The 27,907-nt window shown below is 40.9% G+C and overlaps 1 protein-coding gene across 1 annotated transcript in view; it reads right to left on the reverse strand.

The window, feature by feature from the left end:
• Positions 1-27,907, reverse strand: part of LOC139940721 (probable cytosolic iron-sulfur protein assembly protein CIAO1 homolog) — an 89,579-nt gene that overhangs the window by 47,910 nt on the left and 13,762 nt on the right. The window contains exon 2 of the mRNA XM_071937086.1: positions 8,740-9,009. Within this exon, the coding sequence (XP_071793187.1) occupies positions 8,740-9,009 (270 nt within the window). The remainder of the gene's footprint in view (positions 1-8,739; positions 9,010-27,907) is intronic.

The raw sequence follows: 27,907 nt of genomic DNA on the forward strand, positions 1-27,907 counted from the left end.
GTCTTCTTAAATATTTTGAATGTGTACATGTTCTTGTTAATGCATTTGCCCGAATACATATATATTATTATTATTATTATTAATTGTCTCAAGGTGAATTGTTTGAGTCACAGCCTTCGCAACTGCTGCACCATGCTTGGAACTCGCTACCAACAAGTCTATGAGAAGCTGCTTCATTGGCTGTGTTTAAATGCCTCCTCGAGACACCTTTGTTCCTAGAACCACCGTAATTTGCTCCTCAGTTCTTTTCAGAAATGAGAAGTCTCCCGAACCCCCGAACATCTACTCCGCGGTAGTAGAATAAAGCAAGACAGTTCTTAAGAACAAACTCTACCTGGCAAGTAGATACGCACATGGTGTTACCGCAAACCAAATATACATTGATATTATTATTATTAAACGAGAAATTAGTTTTAAGTTCTCATCAGATATGACATAATTATTTCAAGGGTTGATTTTCTACTATCATCACCATTAGACCAGTTTTATGTAAATCTGTGATCTTAGATGATTTTTTTTCTTACCAATTCTGTAATGTTCCTTTAACTTTTTGGCTCAAAATCCCCCCCCCCCCACAGAGGTGTGGGCGGGGTCTACGAGGGAATACTTACCTGTAGAGCACAATACTATTTTTGCATATTTCCCTATACCAGCAGATCATATCGCTAAGAATTAAATAGCGCCCTCTATTGGCCGCCCCATAGCGCCCGGCGGGGCCTCACGTGATCTTCCTCTTTTCTCGTGCACCAATCAAGGAACCCCGAGACATTGAGAACCGTGGGGACGGAGGGAGGGAGGGAGGGATGCTCTACAGGTAAGTATTCCCTCGTAGACCCCGCCCACACTTCTGTGGGGGGGAGTCTACTTCACTCATACTTCACTTGAACCAACACCGCCTGGCCAACTACCACCCTCCGGAAACACTCGAGAGCGTAGGTCACTGCTAGCAGCTCGAGTACATTGATGTGGGCCGAGCCGTGCTCGGGGCCCCAACACCCGGCCACCTGGCGTTGGCCCAGGGTAGCCCCCCCGCCCGACAGAGACGCATCCGTTGTGACAGTCAATGACAGTCGAGGCTTGCGGAAAGCTTGACACCCCAAGAGGTTTGCGTCATCGAGCCACCACCGGAGGTGTGGGTCCAGCCATGCCGAAGTCGGCACCAAATGACTAATGGTGTTGCGACTGGGTCGGTAAAAGGAAAGGAGTTGTATCGGCCTCATACGAAGCCTACAAAAGTTTATGACGTCCACCATGCTGGCCATTAGCCCCAACAGCCGGAGCCAAGCCGGAGCCGGGGCCCCCCCAAGTTGCCAAAAAGAGGGAAACGCATTGATTGAGGTTCACAAAGACTGGCCCGAAGGTCGAGTGACGCCCCTAGAAAAGTCGAGCACTGGGATTTCTCGGTGTTTAGGAGAAACCCCAGCTCGGCTACCAGACGCCACGTTAGCGTGAGAGCCGCTTCCGTGGAGGCCCAGGATTGACCCACGATCAACCAGTCGTCGAGGTAGGTAAACACCGACATGCCCCGCCTGCGCAGGGCCGCCCCTACCACCTTCACTAATCGGGTGAAGACCCGAGGGGAGGTGGAGAGGCCGAACGGGAGCACTGAGAATTCATATGGGACATTTTTGTATTGAAACCAAAGGAGTTTCAAGTGCTCTAGGCAGACAGGAACGTGAAGGTAAGCGTCCTTCAAGTCCAGACTTGCCGCCCACGCTGGCGTTCGGATGGACTCTAATGTAATTTTGAGAGTATCCATCCGAAACCGCTGGGGCGAATAAATCTTATCAGAGGCTTGAGGTTTAGGATTGGACGCCAAGTGCCGGCCTCCTTCTTTGGGACCAAGAAGAAAGTCAACATAAACCCCAACCCTATTTCGCCCGATGGAACATGAACCGCCCTTTTCTTGATGAGGGATGTTATCTCCCCTTCAAGAGAAAGGCGTTGTTTCGGGTTGGTCGGGATCGACATCGGCCGAACCAACATTTCCGACGGAGGGGCACTAGTGAAGTCGATCGCATAGCCGCGATCGACTGTACTGAGCACCCATCGGTTGGAGGTCACCTGAGCCCAGGACCCTTGCAAAGTCGCGGAGGCGGCCCCCCACGGGTCTGACGATGGGAGGCCGCCGCGAGCCTGACAGTCACTTCCGCCAGCCCCCGGGGTAGCGGGGACAATTGCAAGGACAACATTAACTGTAAATCTCCAGAATAAGAAAAGCTGGGAAGGTGCTGAGAAAATCGTCTCAACATGTGCTGTGCTGTGCCAAACGTCATTTTTGTAAAGAAAATATGGATTTGTAAGAGTGGAAATAAAGACACAAGACACAGGTGTGGTATTTTATTTAGTCTTAATAGTGAAATATACCGTTGAATTTTTTTTAGTGAGGTGTGTACTCCATGGAATAAACCTCCAAACGAATGGCAGCATTATGTTTCATGGGTATACAGCACTCGCTGTTGTTCAACACAACAGCTTTATGCATCAGTGATTGCCAAACAAAGGCCCCCGTGGAGCCCACAAAGCCGTTTGCGGGTTGCGGGAGCCATTTGCGAGGCCCCGCAAATCTCTTGCGTGGTCCCCGTTAATTTTCTCGTGGGCCCCCTCAACCCCGCGGGTATTTTGCGGGGATCCCCGCCACGTACTCGTTGCCCCTCACGGGTTACCCTCGGGGGCTTGGAATTACTTGCGGCTGGTGCTGTAGTACCATATCCCGCTGTACCAAGCGCAACTCTGTCTCCGTTATGGATAACCGTTGCAGCTGTGCCACCTCGTCCTCCCCAGCCGAATCGCTGGAGCGAGACGCGTGGGTCGACACCGGGGATCGGGAGCCGTGTGAACTCGTTGGAGCGGCGTCCCGGCCCTGCACATGAGGCCCCCCCCTAGGTCGAAAAAGCCGACGATGGGTGGATGCTCAACGCCGGCTGGGAGACCGGAGCACGGCTAACCGTGTGTGGTACCGCCCCCAACCAACTATGGCCAATGACCGATGGTTGGGGGGGTTGAGTAATCTCAATCGGCGGCCCAAACCCGACTGGCATCTGCCGGGGGCAGGGAGGCCAGTCAGGGAAGCCGTAAAGGACTGAAATGCTTGGAAGAGATCAGCCCTTGTCATCAAATCTTCCCCCTTACGGCGTTTGCCGTGGGTAGATTGATCCGAACTCGAGCTACTCGAGGAAGAGCGGCGCGCACACCGCGACTTCTTATTCTTTCCGCCCCTGAGTGACGTATTGTCTTGAGTAACCAAAGACACGTCAGATGGCTGAGGAACGGGCACCCCCGAACACCGGAAAACCGATGCCGTGGAGCGCCCGTCAGAGCATGACCCGCTCAGGGGCAACAGCCCGCCTAGCCCTCCCCCGGCCCGCGGCGCCCCAACACCCATCTGGTTGGCGGGCGCTGCGCGGTCCGAGAACCCGGTTAGTCACCCGTGCTGTATTGCACTGTGCCAGGGGAGTCCGAGCAGCCAGAACCCATTGAGCAATGACAGCTAGCCACAATGGGCTGCCCGGTACTCTGGGTTTGGTCAGTGGCAAGCATCAGACCCGGTACAACGTCTTGCTTACCAACTCGACCCTTCTTAGGCTTAAGTTCCTGCCGCTAAGAGAAAAGAGGAAGATCACGTGAGGCGCCGCCGGGAGCTATGGGGCGGCCAATAGAGGGCGCTATTTAATTCTTAGCGATATTACCTGCCGGTCACGAAACAAAAGGCTTCTGGGGAATCCCTAAAATATTCCACAAACCAAGTTTGGAAGTAATACACCAAGTCCTTTTCGAGTTATTGCCCGGACAACATTTCTTTAGTTTTAGCCATATTGAGCTTAATATTTATAGTAGACCAGCCAAACTTTAAAAAGTGCTGTAGAAAAAATAACCACGGCATAGTTTGTTAATGGCTGGCATCCATGCTAGATGTGTGGATCATGGGCTCGGGAAGACGATTAGGGTGGATGCCCAGCTTGATTTTGAATTTTAAGGTCATTTTGGGGTAAAAAGGTCAAAAAAGGTCAAAAATCAATATTTTCAAAATTTGTGTCAAATTTATTCACATTTGATAGATCTATCCATAAAATGTATTTTTAACTTTATGTTGATACTACAAACCTATGTAATTAACGTATAAACTTTGACCTTGTGCACAAATGTATAGCAAAACAAAGTGTAAAAGTGTGATTATCTTGAAAAGGGTACATTTTGAGTACACCAAATGTTTTTGCACTCCCCTTCCTCATTGGTGCATATATTGGTTTCAAACAACTTTTTTTGAAAGGTAAATATACCCAGGCAGTTTTTGAGAAAAAAAATAAATTCAAATACCACCTTCAAGTGGGGGTCTTAACGACTCATTTTAAGGTCAAAATTTCAAATAAGGCAATTTTTGAAATTTTCACAAAATTTGACCCCAAGTGATTGATCTATCAATAAAATGTATTTTTACGTTAATGTTGATATGACAAATGTATGTAATGAACGGATAAACTTTGACCTTGTACACAAACGTATAGAAAAGCAAAACGTAAAAGTGTGATTATCTTGAAAAGTGTACATTTTTAGTATACCAGCATTTTTTGCACTCCCCAGCTCATTGGTGCATATATATGTTTCAAACAACTTTTTTTTGACCTTTTTACCCCAAAATTACCTTACAATTCAAAATCAAGCTGGGCATCCACCCTAAACGTCTTCCCGAGCCCATGATCCATACATCTAGCATGGATGCCAGCCATTAACAAACTATGCCATCCAAAGTGTAATTTCACACTTTGGCTGGCCTACTATTATCTGAGGGGCCAAAAACAAAAGGCTTTTGGGGGATCCCATGACTAATCCACAAACCAAGTTTGTAGTTGATATGCCAAGTCTTTTTTGAGTTTGTTTCAAGTCCTTTTTAAGTTTGTTTTAGCCATAATAGTCTGGTATATACGGGACCCCCCATACATACCCCCAGAACTTAACCACACCAATGTTTTTTGGGTGCCTTTTAGGGTCATTAATCACAATTGGGATGTTAACAGTGTTTTCTGTATGTTTTTTACCATCCCACTTCCATTTCTGGTATCAAATTTTTGCTATTATGCTTCAAATCCAAGATGGCGGCCAATGGCGGCCAATGGCAGCCAATGGCGGCCATTTTGGCTGCCAAAATTAGTAAAGATTGAGAAATGTAATATATCAGCCAAATAACAGAATAAAAACAATGTTTGTTATGTTTTTTACCATCCCACTTCCATTTCTGGCATCCCAATTTTGCTATTGTGCTTCAAATCTAAAATGGCGGCTAATGGTGGCCAATTTGGCCGCCAAAAGTGGTAAAATTTACCAAAAAGTTGTATATCAGCCCAAAATTGTGGAACAGCCATTTAAGTGAAATGAATAGATACATTTTTGTTTAACCATCTAACACTTTGTTTTGCTACCTTGCACCAAAATCCAGACAGCCAACAAATGGCCACCATAATGGCTTCTAAAATGGCTGCCAAAATTTGTCAAATTTTAAGAAAAAAGTCAAAACTTAAGATTTGTTTTATGTTCTGCTCGTATTGTGTATTGTGGTAAATAATGCTTCAAGTATAACCAGTAAGCAGTTTGTATGTCTTCCACTTAGATCCATCAAGACCGCAACAGCCCAATTCAATTCATCACTGCAGATTCTTGAGCTTGGTCACTTTTATGTCATACCCAGCTGATAACGATCCAGAATGGGTGATACTTTCCATTGGCCAGGACAGTTGCAGGGCTGTTACAAAATGTAAAATGGAAGCTTCACTCTCCAATATGTCTTCCAAAGAAGACAGCTCAATACACTCCTCTGCACTTTATGGCCATGCTTAGTGCCTTCTTTGTTGGGATGTTGTCATTAAGGCCGGTAATGAACTACGAGGTCAATGGTGGCAAGCTTGGTTTATTGTGCAACCTCTGCATTCGTATTGTGGTCGTACCAATGGATGGCCAGTATGGTCCTTTGGCAACGGTGGTGGAAGGGTTCTAGTCTTCTCTGGTAAATCTGGAGGAGTGTCCATGTGTCAGAACCATACAGAAGAGGAGGAATGATGCAGGTTTCTTGTCATTCTGAACTCATCATTAAGGCCAACGTCACTACCTCCTGGTGTCTGAAAGGAGTTCTCAATGAAAAAGCCAACAGCAATTCTCTCCAGTGCCTCAATATACAAGTAGTAGGTGAAGCATGAGAATGGCCACTTCTTGCAGCCATTGCTCATAGAGCCTAATCTACTCGCAGCACAACAAACTCCCCGCTGTTGTTGCTCTCGTAAGACTATAAGCAATGCAAGATATCTTGAAGAAGCACTACTGGCTGACGCCATTCTATGCAGTAGGGAAATTAAGAAGTAAACTCTCTTTTCTGCTACATTGCCTGCCTAATATTGACAACATCTCAGCAAAGAAGGCACTAAACACGGCCGTAAAATGCAGAGGCAGAATCCCACCGGCACCTGGTTTGTCAAGACCTAGAGAGGCTGCCCGAGGACATCTTGGATTGAGCAACTGGTACCACCAAGCAAGGTTGACATCCTGTATCCTACAATTTCGGCCATCTCGTTGGGCCCCACTGCCCCCTTTCAATGTTGGCACTCATAGCATGGTATTTTATGTTCCCATCAACATTAAACGGGGGGAGAGGGATGGGGAGAGAATGTTTATTGTCGGGGGAAGTGGACAGGGAATGTTTATTGTAACCGGGAACAGGTGGCCCAAGCATTTTGGCTGGGGTTGTAGCTACAAAGCATGGACAGGGGAGATCAGCACAACGGATCCCAGCTGTCTAGATGCAGAATCCAACCGGCACCTGGTCTCCCAAAACCTAGAAGCCGCCAAAAACATCTTTGATTGATGAACTGGTCCACCAAACAAGGTTGACATACTCTGGAACCTAGCTACGATGCGTGGACATAGGATATCACAATAGACCCCAGCTGTCTAGATGAAGTAGAGTAAGTTACAAGTGAGTAATATCGCTCGTGCACTTTTGGCACAATTTGAAGTCGACCGGGTACTTGTTGATGGTATCATCCTGTAGTGCTTTACTGTTAAAATGTGGTAAGCTGACAACCGAGGAGGTGTGTTCAGTTTGACAGCCCATTCTTTGGTTCTGGGGATTGGAGTGAGAGTGATGTGTTGTATCAGTAGGATTTCATCAGATTTGTTAGCTTCTTGTCAGCTTCATACCAGCTGCAGCACTGAAGGCAGGCCCAATGAAGTCCAGTGTGACGGTGGATGTTCAAAATTGTACAACTTAGAATGCAAAAACAAAATCCCTGGTGATTTTACAATTTGACGATCTTAGTTGTAGATTGCCAGATTGTCTAGATGACCTAGTCTGTTAAGGAGTGTAAATCAGTCTTCCTTGGAAGATATGTCTAAGAGTTATAATGAGCCGCAGGATGTGTTTCAGAAGCTTCCATTTGACAGTGTGTAACAGCCCTGCAACTGTCATGGCCAATGGAAAATATCACCCATTCTAGCTGGTTATAGATGCAGCTGTACGACATAACATGACCAAGCTCAAGAATCTGACATTGATGGGAGATTGAATTGGACTGTTGCGATCTTGACAACTACGACACCAAGTAATGATTGATGGATCAAAGTGGAAGACATGCAAACTGCTTATTGATAGTACTTAATGCATTGTTTACCACAATACACAATACAGGAAGAGCATATATTTCTTAAGTTTTGACTTTTTGTCTTAAAATTTGACAAATTTTGGCAGCCATCTTAGTGGTCATTTTTGGCAGCCATTTGTTGGCCTTCTGGATTTCGATGCAAGGTAGCAAAATAAAGTTTTAGAGGGTTAAACAAAAATGTATCTATTCATTTCACTTAAATGCGTGTATCACAGTTTTGGGCTGGTATACACATTTTTTTGTATTTTTAACACTTTTGGCGGCCAAATTGGCCACCAATAGCCACCATCTTAGATTTGAAGCAGGATAGCAAAAATGGGATGCCAGAAATGGAAGTGGGATGGTAACATACATATAACAAACATTTTAAATCGTGTTTTTATTGTTATTTGGCTGATATCATGACACTTCTCAATCTTTACTAATTTTGGCCATCTTTTGGGTCCTCGTACATACCCCCCTCCAAAAACAATAAGCTTCTGAGGGATCCCATGACCAATCCACAAACAAAAGTTTGGAGTTAATACACCAAGTCCTTCTTGAGATATAGGTTGAAAAAAGATGATGTGCACACACACACACACGCAGGTATTTTTATGGTGTAGACCGAGGAATTTTATTTGTTCTCCATTTGTTTGGACATTGGTATTGTACACAAAATCTACTGAGGACTGTCCCCGCTCTTGACTTTTTCCCGGATCCCTTTTGTTAAAGTCCTCGGTTATCAATAGTAGACATGACCTCACACACACGCACACACACGGAAGGACAAGGCAAACACTGTATAGTCTTCTTGCATTAGACAGTCTTCTTCACTTGATTTATTTAAATCTAAGTTAAAAACCCATTTGTTTACTTCACCCGTTTAATTCATTCTTGCTCTGTTTGTGTATTTGTTTTTTTCATTTTTTCTCTGCATTTTTTGTGTACCTTGTAATGCACAGTACAGTATATTTATATAGGTAACTGCGCAATATAAATGTCCGTTTTATTATTATCTATTATTATAGAGTATGCCGTATGCCCCTTCGGCTTCGCTGCGGGGCATAACAAATGAACTTGCAGTTCATCAAGAACAATCATGTATACACACCTTCCCATATCCACACACTCTTGTCTCTGCTGCATGTTGCAAGTAATGATCCTGATGGAGCCCATGTAACACTTTTCACTTCATTTTCATGTCCTTCCAATGTAGTTACACATTCAAAGTCTCCATTCTTTCGGTTCCATATACTTGTAGTGCCATCAAAACTTGCTGATGCTAGCAAATTGCCACATGGAGACCAGCTGACTCGTCGAACTGTACGGGAATGACCGTCTTGAAGCACTGCCTTGCACACCCAATTAGTGCCTACATCTTCTGCAAATGAATAGGACAATAAAACAGTTGGTGAAGTGTACTCATGTACAGTTACAGGCTAATAAGTAGAAATGCATGACTGACCAATCCAGATCGAACCAACCAACAAACCCATTGATCTTTTATTATATTAACCCTCCTTACATACACTGTACCTTACACATTGTTTTTTTTTGGTAGCACACACAGTGGTTGTCAAAGACCTGAGCCCAATTTCATAGAGCTGCTTAACGGTCGATTTCGTGCTTAATTGGCGCACCTAGCAAATTTGTCATTTCATAGCCTTGGTTAAGCAATGTTATTTGCTTATAGCGGCAAGCAAGCAAGCAAAAAGGGTCCTTAAAGTCCCATTTCTGTTTAAGCGCAGGGCCCAATTTCCACATAGAGCTGCCGTAACGGTCGATTTTGTGCTTATTGGGCGCACCTACATGTAGCACATTTTTCATTTCATGGCCTTGCTTTAAAAGCAAGGTGTTTTGCTTAAAGCGGTAAGCAAACAAAAAAGGTCCTTAAAGCCTCTATTTTGCTAAGCAACCTATTCACACAGCGCATAGTGCAACATCATTGCATAATGTTGTTGGTGTGCCGGTGCAGCGGTGTACGTGTGTATTGACATGTGTTTGTATGGTAGGTGTAGCGAAGCAAACGAGTGTCTAAAATGCTTCAGAAATGTTCAAATAATGTATTATCTTCTTGTTTACTGTCAGGTTAGTGTGTAAACCTTTCGAGGGGCACTTTGAACCATTACACATAATACATATCAGACACAGAAGGATATGACTTTTTTTTTATCGCCACTCCGCATTTATTTCGCCCGCCATGTTGTCACCACCTTCTTCCTTTTTGCATTTTTGCTGCAGCAAACGATCTAAAATGTTGCGCGCGCAGTTTGTTTACGTGCTTAAGCTAGCAACCGCTCGTGAAATAGGTTTACGCTTAAGCAGTTTTTGTTGCTACGTTGAGCAAACAAATGTGCTTACCGTTAAGCAGCCCTATTCAATTGGCTCCTTCACACAGTGCACAGTGTGACATAACTGCAATACGTTGTTAGTGTGGCGCGCAGCGGTGTGTATTTTACGTGTGTTTGTATGGTAGGTGTAGCGAAGTAAACGAGTCTCTAAAATGCCTCAGTAATGTTGTACGATATGTATTATCTTCTTATTTACTCTCTAGTTAGTGTGTAAATCTTTCAAGGGGTGCTTTGAATCATTACAAATAGCACATGTAAGACAGAGAAGGCAATGATTTTTTTTTATCGCCACTCTGCATTTATATCGCATGCCATTTTGTCAGTAGGGGGCATACCTTATTCTTTTTTTTTTGCTTAAGCAAGCGATCTAAAATCTTGTGCACGCAGTTTGTTTACATGCTTAAGCTCGTGAAATAGGTGTACAATCCTCCATGGTTTAAGCAATTATTTTTGCTACGTTAAGCAAAAAAATGTGCTTACCGTTAAGGGCAATTCCATGGAAAGTTGACATTGGCCTAAAATTTCAAATCAATAATTATAAGCCATCATCCATAAAATATTGTAGCATATAGTTCAAAGTTTATGAAACAACTTTACTTTATCATATTGTCTTCGATACACTTGAAGAAAATGTCCTCTGAAGTGGATAAATGGTTCTGAACTAAAAAGTTCTGTTAAGATGGTACTTTTGCTTTTTTGTCCATTTTATTGACTTTTAAGTGATAATCTGGTTTATTATTTATTTCCTATAGTTCATCCTGGCACTAATATTCAGATTTGAAAGAAAAAATTGTTTCACAATTTTCATGCGGAATTTATGAATGAATATTGAAAGCACTTGTGGGTAGTGTAACGTGAGTAACCAAAATATGATCTTTTTTTCCTAGTGAATGTTTTTCTTAGTTTTAAAACTTGCCACTTAATAATTTTTAATAATTCTTTTGGTGATCTCAAATGTAAAAATAGGGTTCTTTATGATGTATCCACTAACACCGCTACAGGGTGAGGTGATGAAAAGTGTAACGTGAGTAACTATGTAACGTGAGTAACCACAAATGTAACGTGAGTAACCATGATAAACAAGTTAAGGAGACTGTTGGCTCTAGTATTATGTATGAGTGCACAAATATGCCTTATTTACAAAAGGGTATGCAAATAACCCCTTTTAAAAACTGATGAGAGCAACATAATATTACCCATGATGCATTGCACACCGTTTGAAGAGCAATACATGGGAATTATCACGCGCATACTAACTGTTGTCAAACTTCGACCTGGCAGAAGTTGTGAAGTTGTGAGTATTAAATGTTTTTATTTACAAATACTGTAGGTTTTATTAGTAAGATTGTTTTGTTCATTTCTCAATAAGAAATAGAGCAATTTTTAAGTCATTCATAGGACCTACCATTTTTCATTATTGTAACATTATACATGGACATGTACAGGAACATACGGTATGTTTGTTTGGGTCTGCATTTCACACTCTGATGTACATCTAGGCTACAAGACATTAAACCTTAAAGACAGCCAGTAATGACTGTTCCATAATACTATTAGCTGAACTGAACTTCCACTGCGTAATTAAATAATTTATATTTAACAAAATATTATTATTACTATTGTTTTCAGAGAAATGCCACTCTAAAATGCTGAGAAACATAGGTGCTTTGAAGCTAAACTGAAAGAAACTGGGAGATATGTTGCCGACAAGGAAAGACACATGGCACATAATGTAGAAATATGAAGAGAGAAAAAGGGCAAATGAAGCTTTGCTTCCTGTGCTATGCTTCCTGTAAGAAGCAAAAGGATCTGCGAGAAGATGCGACCGGCTGGAAATTGTACTACACGTGGCCAATCCCACAAAATTAGATCTACTTTCAATAAAAGCTAGTTGCGAAACTGGATGCGCCTGTAGTTCAGAGGCCACTTCAAGTTTTCAGTAAAGCTGTCAGTTTGCCATGTACAGTACCTTTATTTATTATTAACTGCAACATTTTCAATGATGTGTGTACCCAATCCTATAGAAGAACTTTTTGATTTGTTGTAGTGCTCAATAAAACAAATCGCATTGGCATAGCAGGCTCGAAAGTTCAATTTTGTGAGAAAAGTAAAAGAAAGAACAAATTAAGAAGTAGGGATCTTGTTATTGTTAGCAGAACTAATTATCTGCTCTATTGTTAACACAAGACTGTCAAAATTTGGTAAGATAACTTTGCTGGTTCTTGCCCTTTCAGTGTTTTATGCTGTGTAACGTGAGTAACCGTAACGTGAGTAACCATGTTTTTCATGGATTCCTAGAAAATTAAAGATTCTTTGAGATTTGTTTTACTCCTACTATTTGTGCCTCATGGCAAGGTCTTTTAACAAGTTAAAAGAAATTTCCACACATTGCTTGTATGAGGAGACTTTTTGATTAAAGCACGTTTATTTTTTATGCATGTCAGGAAATGTAACGTGAGTAACCGATTTTGTGTGTCTTTTAAATCATACTTAACAACATTTTCTGGAAGTCATCTTTGGTTCTTAAGTAGGTCTAGGTATACTCTAACTACCATTGGGATAACAGTTAATGAGCCTTTTCAGTAAAGCAATTACAGCATAAGGAAACTCAAAAGTACATCAAAAACGTAACGTGAGTAACCGTGGAATTGCCCTTAAGCAACTCTATGAAATTGGGCCCTGGAGCCACTGCTTACCCATTGGCCTACATGTACATGTATGATTTGAACTGCCTCAAGCCATCAGGCTACATTTACAAACGAGTTCGAATCCCAACCAATTAGTGATTTACTTTGGATTTGTTCACAAAACTTGGAAAAGTACCGAGTAGGCCTATATAATGCTAAACACACTGCAAGGGTAAACAATATATTTTCTTTATCCTTGATGCAAAACTAAGATCTTATAAATCGTTGCAGGTCTACTGCAAACACATGGAACTCGAACTACGTACAAAGTACACTGTACCTACATGTACATGTAGCCATCGGGCTAATTCGGTGGTCTAGTGGTAAGACAGATCTGCTCTAGCAATACAACACCTCATACAAGTAACTCAGTGCGCCTATATAAGATCCCATCAAATAAACAAGTTCGCATGAACTTAAAACAATTTTAAGTGCAAAGTCATAAAGTGGGTGGGATCTTAACATAATATTGTACAAGGTTGACTTTTAAAAAAAAAATTAAACAAGAATGAGGCAGTCCAGAAACAAAAGGCTTCATGGGGATGCCTAGACCAATTCACAATTTTGAAGTTGGTAGACCCAGTCCTTTCTTGGGTTATTGCTCAGACAACATTTCTTGTTTTTTAGCCATCATGACCTTAATGTTTACCTAAGGGGGTTAAAAAAAAAGGCTTCTGGGGAATCCCTAGATCAATCCACAAACCAAGTTTGGAGTTGATATACCAAGTCCTTCTTGAGTTATCATTCGGACAATGATTACGCACACAAAACTGACAACACACCCACACACACACCAAAGTGTGTAAACACCTGCAATCGGGACCCTCCTTTGTTCAACTCTTTGTGATAGCAACCCGGGACCACAATGGTTTCCATTGTGATAGCAACCGTGCACCCATTGTCTGTTTTGTTAAGGTCCCCGGTTGGAATGTTGATACAGACCCATGCACACACGGAAGGACAAGGCAAGCACTATGCCCCTTTGGCTAGCTTCGCCGTCGGGGCATAAAAAGTAAACCAAATCTTTGTATATATTTACTTGGCCCTTTAAAAGTACCCATTAATATTATTATTATTATTATTATTATTAGTATTACTAGGTGTTCAGCTTATTGGCCGAAAATACCCCCCCCCCCCAGTTGTGTGGATGGGGTCTGCAGACGAATACTTACCGGTAGAGTGGAATTAGTAATTTGCATATTCCCTATGCTGCCAGGCAATATTGCTAAGACTTTATACACAAAAGCGCCCTCCACCGTCCTACCCACAATGCCCCACTGACATGCTTGCCACAAAGTCGTCCTCTTTTCTATGAGCCCTACGGTCGGACATTCTTGATATTTAAACAAAATTTTTTACAATAATTCAACGTCTGAAACGGCAATTTTAAAAGAAGACAGAGTAAACGTCCTTACCCCACTGCGCGAATTTTTCAGCCAGACTGCAGGGACAAACTCTAGAAATCTGTGGGTATTTTTTGACAACAGAAAACTTCAACACACCACACAAAACCACAGCCCTAGCTTATTTAGTAATATTGAACAAGAGTCATATGCACCTACAATTCACTGCCTATTTTCAAGAAAGCACTTCAAAAACATCTTTTTCCTTAGTTTCTGTTTATTGCTTTATTGCTCATTTGTTGTATTATTTGCATTGCTATTGTTTGTCTAAAAGCGCTGTGGTCTAAATGAAATGGCCTCAAGACAGTCCAACCCTTCGTACCAAACATAAACACTGGTGTTAAATAACTTACCATTACCCTCCATTTTACTACAGCTGAAGAATTTATTTGTTGTATATTTATTCTGTAAATAAAGTGTAAAAGGACGAAATTTTTCGGTCAATAAGTTTTTATATTAGGCCTATATTGGTTACAAAAACTGTCTCCATTTGCAGTGGTATGTGGTTACCCGTTTTCTCCACAGCCCCCCCTACCTATTTTAAAACATGCTACCTTTGATCTTTTTGTTCTTTATTTGTCCATTAGTTGCATCATGCAAATTGCTCTCTAATCCAACCCTGCATTGTTATACATACAATGCATCATTACACGCCACTTTTATGGTCCAGTAATCCATTCTTTCATAATGACCAATCCTGTTCCTCATACATTGTACTCCTATTGGGGTTCGTAGCATAGTGCCTGCCCCTACTACAGACATGATCTTTGGTTCATAGCCACCGGGGCAAAATTTCATAGAGCTGCTAAGCACAAAAATTTTGCTTGGCAAAAAATTTCTTCCTTGATAAAAGAGGATTAGGCCTACCAACAAAATATCCACGTCGTGCTCAAGAAAGGCAAGCAACAGCTGAATACCAGTAACAAGCAATATGCAACTGCGGTTGGTAATCTTTTTTTTATCAAGGAAGAAATTTAATGCTAAGCAAATTTTTGTGCCTAACAGCTCTATGAAATTGGGCCCAGTGGTTTTTTAAATAGAAACTTTAATTGGCTATAATTTTCCTGTTTTTTTTATGGATCCTTCCCTTAATCCATTTCCCCCCTTAATCATGGTTAGCGCAGCCAAATTTCATTAAAGGAAATGTGTTTTTTCGTACATGCAGTTATTTGGATATAATTATTGGACAACTTTCATTATATAGGGCAACGAAAGCGTTCTTTCAAATGTACATAGTGTATATAAAAGTAAAATAGTGGAATAATAATGATTTATATGTGAATAATATCGATAAATAATAAGTTTACACTTATACGACATACGTCCCATCATACAACACAACTTGCAGACAACATGCAGCTTTAGATTTTGCATCCACAAAGTCGACTGACACGTGACTACATCTTGCTGAGGTTTTGCGCATGCGTCAAGTCGTCACCAATGTTGTCTGCACGAGTCGAGGACCCCAAAACTATGGTTTTGACGTTCGTTCGGAAAAACCACAGCTGTGCTCGAGATGAATGGATGGATTATTAGCAGGCACAGTTCCAGGGGGAGGGGTGCAAAATAAACCACAGCTGTGCTGGACATGAATGGATGGATTATTAGCAGGCACAGTTCCAGGGGGAGGGGTGCAAAATCAACTACATACATGTATTTTTTATTGAAAGAACTATTCATAAATACTCCAGACAGTTTCGCTACTCCTATTGGTGGAGAGCGCGTCACGTGGGAGTATTTAAATGGTTCTTAATGACCAGCTGGAGCTGTTTATAACCGACTGGCTTACGTGTGTCGGGCGCCGCGTACGCCAATATCATCACGCGGAATGCGCAATTCATAGCTATTAGTAACAGTGCGTAATCTATTTCTAAGAGCGCACTCTTAATCTATTTCTAAGCGCGAGCGCGTACTCTATTTCTAAGCATACACACAACCCATGCACATCAAACAGATTCTTCACAAAGTTTTTGCAAAAAATACTTTTTAAAAACCTTGAGATTTCAATTGTCAAAGTGTCTATAAGTTTATTTTTTTTTTACATTTTTAGCAAAAGGGCATTTATAAATGGGAATAAAAGTATAGTGACTCATTCTTAAGAGTCAGTTCAGGTAAATAATTGACATACATGCTCACGGTCAAAAAATTAATTTTTTTTATACTTTGTGGGTGGAAGGGCCTTGGGGTGCAAGTAAACAAAATTGCATTTTCAATTCTATATATAGCCCGTTGCCATGGTTACGGCTCATTTTGTTTTTTGGCAATTTTAGGCCGATTTTGGGGTCTGAAAAACTGGTTTTTAGCTCATATTTACAACTCAACCCCACCAAAATGCAACATTATTTCAAAAAACTTTTTAAATCACTACAAAGTATCATCTTTGGCCTTCATTGAGAAAAAAAAAAATTGCATTAAATATCAACCTTGTGCTATTTTTGCATCATGCATTACAGTATGTTTTTAAAACTTGCAAAATCGACATTTTTACCCTATTTTTGGACCCCAAAATGTCAACTTGCCAGGGGTCTCAGAAAATTTTCCTTTCGGCTGTGATGAGGGCCAACATTGGTCTTTCCATATCTAGTGTCAAAAACTTGGGCAATTGTATCCTGTTGTGACAGTACTGCCTCAAAACTAGACTTTTTTCCCAAAAACGTGAAAAATTCCTTTTTAAGGGTCTTTCCACATAATATCGACATACGTGTCCACGGTAAAACAAATAAAGGAATATTTTTCTTATACTTTGTGGATGGTAGGGACTTGGGGTCCAAATAAACAACATTTACATTTCAAATCATAATATAACACGTTGCCATGGTAACAGTTCATTTGTGTTTAGGCCACTTTGGGCCGATTTTGGGGTCTGAAAAACTGTTTTTTCAGTTAATATTTACAACTCCACCCCACCAAAAAACAAAAACATTTCATAAAACCTTTTACATCACTACAAATTATCATCCTTCGCTTTACTTGAGACAAAAAAATATTGCTATAAGTCTCACCCTTGTGCTATTTTAAGAACGTGCATTAGAGTATGTTTTTAGAACTTGCAAAATCAACATTTTTACCATATTTTTGCCCTCAAAATTTCATTTTTTCAGGGGGCTCAGAATATTTTCCTTTCGGTTTTGATCAGGGCCAAAATTTGTCTTTTTATTTCTGGTAAGAAAAACTCGGGCAGTTGTATCCTGATGTAACAGAACTGTCTCAAAAACAGACCCTTATCCCCGAAAACATAGAGAAATGCATTTTGAAATATTTGTTTCATTTTGAATTTATAACATTAAGAAGTTAGTAATAATTCCATCAATCTGGCAGCTTTTCATAAGCACTCTGTAGGCTTAGTGCATTACCAAACATTGATCAGGACTTTTTGATGACCTAAATCTTAGAATTTGCCCCGCCCCGGCCCCGGCCCCGGCCAATCATATTTCTTGACATTGCATAAAAAAAAAAAAAGTTTTGTGAACAGCCCCTCTTTTTTGAAAGTCACATTTTTTAATTCCCCTTGCACATCAAGAAAGTTTGTACCGTCTTAATTTTTTATTGGTTTTCAGAATATTTCCCTTTTGGTTGTGCTTGGGCTATCATTATGGTTTGCATGTCTGCTGGGGAGAAACACTTTGGTTTATTGTATCCTGTCATCCTGTTGTGACACTTCTGCCTCAAACATGGTAATTTTTCCAAAAACAATAAAAATGCATTTTGAAGTTATCCCCCTTAGTTTGAATTGATAAAAAACAAAAACCAGCATGCTTGTTTAAAAAATATGGCACTGTTTCCATGCTCTTTAAGTAACAAATAAAAAGTTTATAACCATGCTTTGCCACTGAGAGTTCTTGTTTTGTCATGACTACTTTACCTAGTTGTACAGGTATGATTCACATTGCAAGAAGAGAAGTAGTGCGATGAGCATTCTTTACTATTCTTGTCTATACATGGCCTTATAACAGTCTTCTTGGTCCCCTGCCTGCTACCAAACTAAACATTTTCAGAACAAAGAGGCTCTAAAAGTGAGCAAGTACTGTGTCCAAAGTATCTAAATGGCAATTCACCTGCTTTGGCCTTCTGTAAGCAGTTCCCCCATCCATGGTGGGGTTCCTTTCAATTGTACTGTTGCAAACAATAAAAGAGTTGGTTTATTTAACGTGATAAACAATTCAGCAGGTAATGTTTGACAATGTTTTTTGTTGATCGTTCTCAGAGACATAAATAATAATTATGAATTAGTAAGATAGTGAATGGAAAAAATAATCAAACGAATAAACTTTTGTCACTGCAAATGCATCTTACTTATTTATGTTGAGCAGGTGCAAGTATTTACAACTTCTTTCAATGTTGTTTCATTAAAGGAACACGTTGCCTTGGATCGATCGAGTTGGTCTTTGAAAAGCGTTTGTAAACGTTTACTACAAAATGCATATGATTAGAAAGATATTTTAAAAGTAGAATATAATGATCCACACAAGTATCACTCAAAAACATCTTTCTAACCACGCATTTTATAACAAACGCATTTCAAAGACCAACTTGACCGATCCCAGGCAACGTGTTCCTTTTAAATGATCTCTTACGCTCATCTTGCAAATCGTTAGTATCATTGTTTTTAATAAGATCTTGGCAAACTTTTCCAACACTTTTAAGCAGGCTTTTTAATTTCCCACATTTGTGTTGGACATGATTGGATGCTCCAAACCATCTGCCTCAAGCACAGAAACTACATTGTTTATGATCTCTATCTCTATGAAAAGTTTTACATTTGGTAGCAGGCAGGGACCAAGGAGAGTAGGCCCTGTATTAAAGACAACTTGTAAAGAATGCTCATCGCACTCTACTTGCAATGGGAATCATACCTGTACAATAGGTAAAGTAGCCAAATCAAAAACTCTCAGTGGCAAAGCATTGGTTATGGTTTGGTTGGATACCATTATGTTTAAATAAAAACTTTGTATTCATTACTCAAAGGGCATGGAAACAGTGCCAGATTTTTAACAAGCATGCATTGTTTTGGGAAAAATTACTATACTTAAGGCATGATCAGTCACAACAAGATACAATAAACACAGTGTTTCTACCCAGAAGACATGAAAACACCAATAACAACCGAAAGGGAACACTTTCAAAAAAAGAGGCGCTATTCACAAAACATTGTTTTATACAATGTCAAGAAATATGATTGGGGCTGGGCCGGGCAAATTCCAAAATAAAGGTCATCAACAGTTCCTGATCAATGTTGGGTAATCCACTAGTGCTTAGGAAAAGCTGCAAGATTGATAGAATTACTACTTTTTAATGTTAGAAATTCAATATGAAGAAAAAAACATTTCAAAATGCATTTTTCTGTTTGGGGAAAAAAGTCTGTTTTTGAGACAGTACTGTTAACATCAGGATACACTTGCCCAAGTTTTTCTTACCAGAAATGGAAAGACAAATTTTGGCCCTGATCAAAACCGAAAGGAAAATATTCTGAGACCCCTGAAAAAATGAAATTTTGAGGGCAAAAAATATGGTAAAAATGCAGGTTCTAAAAACATACTCTACTGCACGTTTTAAAAATAGCACAAGGGTGAAATTTATAGCAATATTTTTTTGTCTCAAGTAAAGCCAAGGATGATAATTTGTAGTGATGTAAAAGGTTTATGAAATATTTGTGTTTTTTGGTGGGGTGGAGTTGTAAATATTAACTAAAACAAAAATTTTTCATACCCCAAAATCGGCCTAAAGTGGCCTAAACACAAATGAACTGTTACCATGGCAACGTGTTGTATTATGATTTGAAATGTAAATGTTGTTTATTTGGACCCCGAGTCCCTACCATCCACAAAGTATAAGTAAAATATTCCTCTCTTTTTTACCGTGGACACTAACGTCTGTCGATATATCGAAAATACTCAAAAACTCGATATTTTTTTGACATCGAAATCGCCGATATCACTTTTATAATCATATCGTAATATTGGACTTTCGATATATCGAAAATTTTGATGTTTTGAAAAATTCGATGTTCCTAAATGATATCGAAAATACCAAAAGAGTGTCCGATTATTTAAAAGAAATCTGTGTTTCAGTATTAGAAAAGCCGTCGTCGTTATGTAGTTTCATCATTTTGAGTTGCCCTATTAAATAAAATACGTTTTACAACCAAGTATGACTGCTTGTTCTTTGTGTTTTCGCCATCAGCCGCTGGCCCGCCGCAGAAGTTCACGACCCCGCGGCGAGCGCACGGTAAAACCTCAAAAGAAACCACCGCTGCTTTGCAAAAATACCCCGCAAAAACTTCCCCGAATCAACAAGACATAACAAAACAAGGAAGAAAACAATCTAACGTTATACAGTAAAATAATCTTTCTATCAATCCAAGGTTTCGTAATGGCGTCATTTTGGTCAAATAAAGCCTACACATTGTGTTGTTTTCGTAAACAAGCTAACATTTCCGAGGAACTATATGCTTCGCAAACCACGCTGTCGGCGGCTATTGCGTGCGTACCAGCGAAGACTATGCTGTTGTACGGTTTAAGCGTGTGTGGTTATTGCAATTCGGGGGGAAAACCCGTTTGCCCGAGCATGCACAGACATGTGCAGTCTTTTGTCAAGGCGGTATCGCGTGATGCACTGCGTTATTTCGAACTATAAAGGGCGTTCTAGCATTCAATGTTTCATGCCTTTATTATAGAATGCTACTTTATTGGAGACTATGTGACTGCATGCTGCTTGCGTTGTATACTGTGATCGCGGAGTGGTAGGTCCGTGTTTTGCGGGACTTTCAAGTGATTTTTTTTCGATGATTATCTCAACCATTTTCAACCGTAAAGGTAGTGTTACATACCAGCGGACATTTATTATGTATCTAACAATATTGCCATGAGTTGTCGTTATTTTGGAGGGCATTAGACTCTGAAAACGTTTAGTAACTATAGAACAGCGGGCCTGTCGCACCAATTTTTTTTTTTCCACATCGTACCAAAGATCTCAACTCAAAGCCGCCCGCCCGCGCGCCCGTCGGACAACTTGATTACACACTTCTACGTCAATGCATCGGCAACTGACACCTTAATGTCGGCGGACTCACAAAGGCTCTGTGTCATTTTGAGACGGCCAATCATGGCCAATCACGAATCGAGAATTGTGGTGAGCGTTCACCAATTGGCCAAGCCAGCGGTAGCGGCGATCATACTTTGTTGTAAAACCAGAAATAATCGGGGCGCGGGACTACGCAATTTGAAAATTTTGAACTACAAACAAGTTCGGGGGATCAGACAAAAACAGGTTTAAATGTAACCCTATTGAACTGTCCGTCTACGGTATATATATTTCTACTCTCCATGAGTATACCAAGTGCTGTTTTTAGGCTTCATCTTGCGCGCGGGAAATACTCGATGTATCGAGTGTACTCGATATTAAATTTTTGATATATCGGTTATGGGAAAAAAACGATATCGACGGACGTTAATCATGACATCATTTCACAATTCACAAGAACTTGCCAATATCTAACAACCTACTATGTTTCAACATGATTGCATTATTACTTCGGGAGTTATTAGAGTTCAAAAAGTGCACCTTTAAGGCCACGTCACGTGACCTCTGGTGACGTCATCAATAATAAACAATTTTCAATTGGTGTTTTCTTGTACCTGTCCAAGGCTTTCGACACTGTTAACCATGACATTCTTTTTAGTAAATTAGAGAATATTGGTGTTCGTGGGTTGGCCCTGGAATGGTTTAAGAGCTACTAAACACACAGAAAGCAATTTGTTTCGTATAATTCTAGACAATCATCCGATAAATATATTTCTTGTGGAGTTCCTCAAGGTTCCGTATTAGGTCCTCTATTGTTCATTATCTATATAAATGATATTTGTGATTCATCTAGTTTGATCTCATTCTGTATGTTTGCAGATGACACAAGCCTTTTATATAATCACCATAATGTTGACGTAGCTATACAAAACCTTAACGTAGAGCTTGTTAAAATAAGTAACTGGCTTCTAGCAAATAAACTGTCAATTAATGTTCTTAAAACAAACTATATAATTGTTTGTGCCAGGCAAAGAAAATATGTGTGCCATGTACCCCTCTGTTTAAATGGCAGTGCTCTCAGCAAAACAAAGAGTTGTAAATTCTTAGGTATTAATATTGATGAGAGCTTGTCCTGGAAAAAACACATGTTTTAACCACCAAAATCTCAAAAAATGTTGGTATTATGATTAGATTGAAATATTTTCTACCGCAAAAGATTTTGTTAACTTTATACAATGCATTCATTCTTTCATATTTAAAGCCATTATACACTTTCAGTAAACAGTATTGTCCAAGTCCCACACTTCGTGTATCACAACTTATATATAAAATAACAATCCTGTGGAAATTTAGGCTCAATCGGACATCGGAGTCGGGAGAAAATAACGGGAAAACCCACTCCTGTTATCGCGCGTTTCGCCGTGTCATGACATGTGTTTATAACAAATCCGTAATTCTCGTTAACGAGAATTTATATTGTTTTACCGTTTTCTCAAAAAGTAAAGCATTTCATGGACTAATATTTCAAGAGAAGTCTTTCACCATTACCTTCTGTAAACCCTGTAAATTATTTGTAAATCTGTGAACTTTTTTTTTTTTTTCTGTACCGAAAGGGTCCAATGGCTTTAAATAACGCAATATTATCCTGGGGTCACGGAAAGGCACTATGTAACAAACTTGTACTATTGCAAAAGAAAGCCGTTAGAAGTATTACAAAAGCCAATTCTCTGTCTCATTCAGCTCCTATATTTGCCGAACTTAAAGTGCTCAAATTTAATGACCTGTATCGTCTGAACTTGGGTAAATTCATGTTCAAGAACAAATACCGCCTGTTACCTAATAGCTTTAATGAAATGTTTACTTTAGCTTCATCGATACATTCCTATGGTACTCGTAAAGCATTGAAGGGGGATCTGTATGTCAATCACAATAGAACTTCAATTCATAAAAATAGCGTTGTGCAACGAGGAGTAGAATATTGGAATAGTCTTCCCATACATTTTAAGCAACCTTCTACAATCAGTACATTTTCAAGAAAACTTAAACACTACTTGCTAGATACTTATCTGTAATGCCATTAAAATCTAATGTTATTCTTTTTAATCGTTTGCTTTGTTTGGTCTCGGCTGTCAGCTTGTGTATACCTGTGTGTCTGTTTTGTCTCTCAAATAGGGATACTTTGGTACACTTTTGGTAGTAATCGGTGTCTTACTTCACGAAAGCATGATGTAGTTTTTTTTGGTCATACTGTTGCATTATTTTGCTCTCTGATTTTTATCATCATTGAAATTAGGCAAATTTATGTACAATTTAATCGGCAATCACTCTACCTTTCAAGAAAAAAAACTACAATAACTACTACTCAAATGCATATTCCTTATAACCTTATATTTCATGACTTTAATAGTACAAGTTCATTTAATGGTGACTCGCCTTTGTGTTGTTTGTAGGCCTACACCTATCGTCTGACCATGTTGTCCCTTGTCTTTGTCTTTGTTTGTGTTCCTTGGTATCATGTTTGTCTGTCAAAGTACTCGGGAAAGTACTGAGTATACAGTGCTAACACACATCGGTGTATGGGTAAAAACCAAAATTAATATTCTTTATCCCCGATGCAAATTTAACATCTCTTATACCGCTGCCAAAACATAGGATTCGAACTGCGTCTAGCTGATGGTTTGTCGTTACAAATCAAATCTGTTTGGCTTGTTCACTGGCCTGCCTATCGGGTCACTGTCGGCGTTCCTGAGGGGCGGTTAGAAAGCGGTTTGCTCTCGGGTTGTGAAGGAGCATTGTGAACAGGGGTTGGTTTGGTAGAGGAGCTGGTCACAGATGAATCCTGTAACGTCTGAGCTGACTTCCACTTTCCGTTTCCACATTGTAGGATCGAGGAGTAGTTGATTTGCTCATAACTCTAACCTTGGCTCCATGTTTTGTTAATCGGATTTTGGATGTAGAGGGGTTGGTCATTGAGAAATTCTTGGATAGGGGTACTGGTAGAGCGTCTGTTGTAGTATTGCGTTTGCGAAGACTGGTCTGCCTGCAGTATATCTAGCACATCTTCTCGATCTAGTGGAGGGTGCTGTACTGAAGGTAGTGTCATCTTGTATTTCCTTCTGTTCAGTAGCTCAGCAGGGGATGCAAGGTTTGCCTTGAGTGGAGTTGCATGGAGAGTTAGGAGGGCTAAGTTGGGATCGTCCCCCGACTCTCGACATTTGGTGAGGACTCTCTTCACTGTTTGGATATGTCTTTCAATGAATCCATGACCTCTGGGGTAGAACAGTGAGGAAGTTTGGATCCAAAATCCGTACTGCTGTGCTAGGGCTCGGAATTGGGAAAAGGTGAACTGCGTGCCATTGTCACATACGATAACCTCTGGGATGCCTTGTTCGGCAAAAAGCACACGTGAAACTCTTGTGATGGTGCTTGCGGTGAGGTTTCAAGTTTGCGGAAAAACAGAAATTCGAAGTAATAATTCGCGATGATCAGGTACCAGACCTTGTCGTGGTGGAAGAGGTCTGCTCCCAGGGTGTGCCTTGGAAGTGGTGGGACTTCCATACTGATCATTGGTTTACGCTATTGAGAACGCTGGTATTTCTGGCATGCATGGCAATTTGTCACCATATTGTCAATGTCTTTGCATATACCTGGCCAGTAGACACAAATTGTGCACGAAGCTTGCACTTGTCGATACCCTGGTGACCGCTGTGGCTCTGTTGTAAAATGTTCTGTCGCAGAGAATTTGGAATCACGATTCTACTGCCAACCAGGGCCCAATTTCATAGAGCTGCTAAGCACAAAAATTTGCTTAGCATGAAAATTCTTTCTTGATAAAAACAGGATTACCAACAAAATTTCTATTTGTTGCATATTGCTTGTTACTAGTAATCAGCTGTTGTTTGCTTATCCTGAAAATCACAAGGAAATTTGGTTGGTAATCCTGTTGTTATCGAGAAAGAAATTTCATGCTAAGCAAATTTTCGTGCTTAGAAGCTCTATGAAATTGGGCCAAGGACTGTGCCGTCTTCTATGGCTACGTCATCTCCGACTGACCAGTATGGTCTGATGGAGCATTGGATTTTCTTGATGCTGTCAGGCCAGCCGTCTGTGACTTGTTGTTTCAGCAGCTGGAGTGTCATGTCTGTGGCTGTTTCTTACATGTATCAGCTCCAACTTTGTTGGTGTCACGCTCACGACATGGTGTATACGGACTTTCATCTCTGGTATCTCATGCTTTTCCACAGGGGAGTGTTGAGAGTGCATCCGCAATGACCATTTCTTTACCAGGCTTGTAGCGTAGTTCTATATCGTAAGCCTGTAGACGCAGAAGCATGCACTGTAGTCGTGGTGGGGCCTGCAATTGCATTAAGTTTTTCTTGTGGATATGCTGGAGTGGGCGGTGGTCACTTTCCACAATGAATCGTCTGCCGTACAGGTAAGTATGAAACTTCTCACATCCGTACAGGACTGCTAGTAATTCTCGCTCTATGTTTGCATATCGTGTCTCTGCTGATGTAAGAGCTTTTGATGCAAATGCTATCGGACGACCTTTTTGTACCAGGGTTGCTCCTAGTCCTCTGGTTGATGCATCAACTTGCAGTATTACAGGCTGCTTCTGGTCGTAGTAAGCGAGAGTGGTGTCTGATGCTATCAGAGCTTTGATGGAGTTGAACACTTTTGTGTGTGATGGAGACCAGATGTACTCAACATCCTCACGAAGGAGTGTCCGCAGTGATGCAGAGAAGGTTCGCAGTTGTTTTCTGTCACCTGGGGGCTGCATCATTTCAACCGCCTTTACTTTATCTGGGTTGGGCTAACTCCATCGGGTGAGTATGGAAAAAAAACTACATTCAGTCGTTTTGATGATGCATTTTTCGGCATTCAACTTGATCCCCGCACGTCTGGTGCTTTCCATAGCTTCATGAAGGTGAAAGTCATGGTCTCTTGCGCTTTTGCCGAATACTTGGATATCGTCAGCGATGCCCACAGTGCCTTCACAGCCACGATAGGTTTCGTCTATCTTTTGTTGAAATACATCCTGACTCATCCTGAGACCAAAAGGCATTCTCAAGAATTGGTATCGGCCAAAAGGGGTGTTGAATGTGGTCAAATACGTAGATTGTTCATCTAACTCATCGTTCCAATAGCCGTTTCTGGTTTCTGGCATCAAGCTTGCTAAACATTTTGGCATCGGATAGCTTTAGTATGATTTCTTCGAGAGTAGGCACAGGGTAGTGATCTCTTTTGATGGCCCGGTTGAGGTCCTTGGGATCTAGACATAGGCGCAGTCGGCCGTTGGCTTTAATCACCCAGGCCCGCGAGAGCACTTTTTTCCAAGGGGTGCTGGATTTTCCAAATCCATCGATTCGCGGTATGCGAATCCAAAACGGCGTGGGGTCCGGGGCCCGCTTAAGGGCCCTGGAAGTTAATGTTTTAAAAGAATTTACATTGTTTTTTTAAACCTGTTATCTTGAATAAGTTGAAGAGAACTGCAGCTGGCTAAGAGTCATACACAAGTCTCACAGGACAATAGTCATAACAGATGTTTCTTCCACGTATGGCTTAACTGGGACACCACACTTTCGTGTGATATAATAGATAAATAATATGAAAATTATAGAATAGCAGGATTTAGGCTATACAGAAAAATTTGTGTAAATATGACATTAAGGGAGGTCGGCCGCTCAACCGTCGACTTGTCTTAGCCATCCGTCGAGTTGTCTCAAAGTCGAGTTGTCTGAACCATCAAGTTGTCCGAACGTTCGAGCTGTTGGAACCATCGAGTTGTTCAAACGGACGACTTGTCCGATGGACGAGTTGTCTACCATTCGTATGAGTTGTCTACCATTCGTACTAAGAACCGGCGGCAGTGCACAGACTTCACAACATCGCGATCGACATACACACAGCTAGACGTCTCCCTCCCTCTTCACGCATGGCATTAGACATATAATGTGTTTTTAAAAGCAGTTCTATCCTATCCTTGCTGCATGATTTTAGCGTAGCTGCGCCGGCTAGTGGGAGCTAAAAATTGATTTGTTATAAACTGTTACCCTTTTTTTCACTCAGGGGTTTTAGGGGCGAGTTAAAAATAGTTATTATGTTACAACCATTAACGTTCGAAAAGTAGGGGTGCTTTGGCATACTCCAGCACCCCCTTCATTTTTGGTAGGGGTACTGCAGCACCCACAGCACCCCCCGCTCTCGCGGGCCTGGTATCACCAGTGAGTTAACCCAGTCTATTGGCTTGGAAACTTTCATGATAATCGTCTTGGATTCCGTCTCATCTTACTCTCCCATGAGTTTATCTCTGATCTCCAAGGGGACCCTACGTGGTGGGTGTATAACCTGTCTAGCTTCCGGATCGAGAGTGATGTGGTATTTAAAGTTCTCAAAGCAGCCAACAGTGCCATCGAAGCAATCGGGATACATTTTGAGGTCAGATTTACTCCAAATATTCGGCCTCTCGAGCAGTGGTGTTTTTCTGTGGATGTATTTTGGAGAACGTAGTGTTGGTGATTCCGATGTCATCACCAATGGGTCAGCGAAGTGGACGCATTGATTGCTACATGTGTCTGTCATGAGCTTTTCCTGTTGATGTTGGACAGGATTATTTTTCTGCCCATTCTCCACCACAGTTGTTGTTTCCACTGCACAGTGAAGTGTGATCAAGTGAAGGGCTTGGCATGTCTTTGTACATGCATGGAATTTTCACTGTGCCCAATTGCTTGATCTTGGATCCGCCGTATGCAGCGAGTGCCATCTTGCTACATAGTTTCCAGAGTGCTGGGCTCTGGATTCCTGTTACTGTCCAATTT

The sequence above is a fragment of the Asterias amurensis genome, chromosome 8 (assembly GCF_032118995.1).
Source record: "Asterias amurensis chromosome 8, ASM3211899v1".
NCBI lineage: Eukaryota > Metazoa > Echinodermata > Asteroidea > Forcipulatida > Asteriidae > Asterias > Asterias amurensis.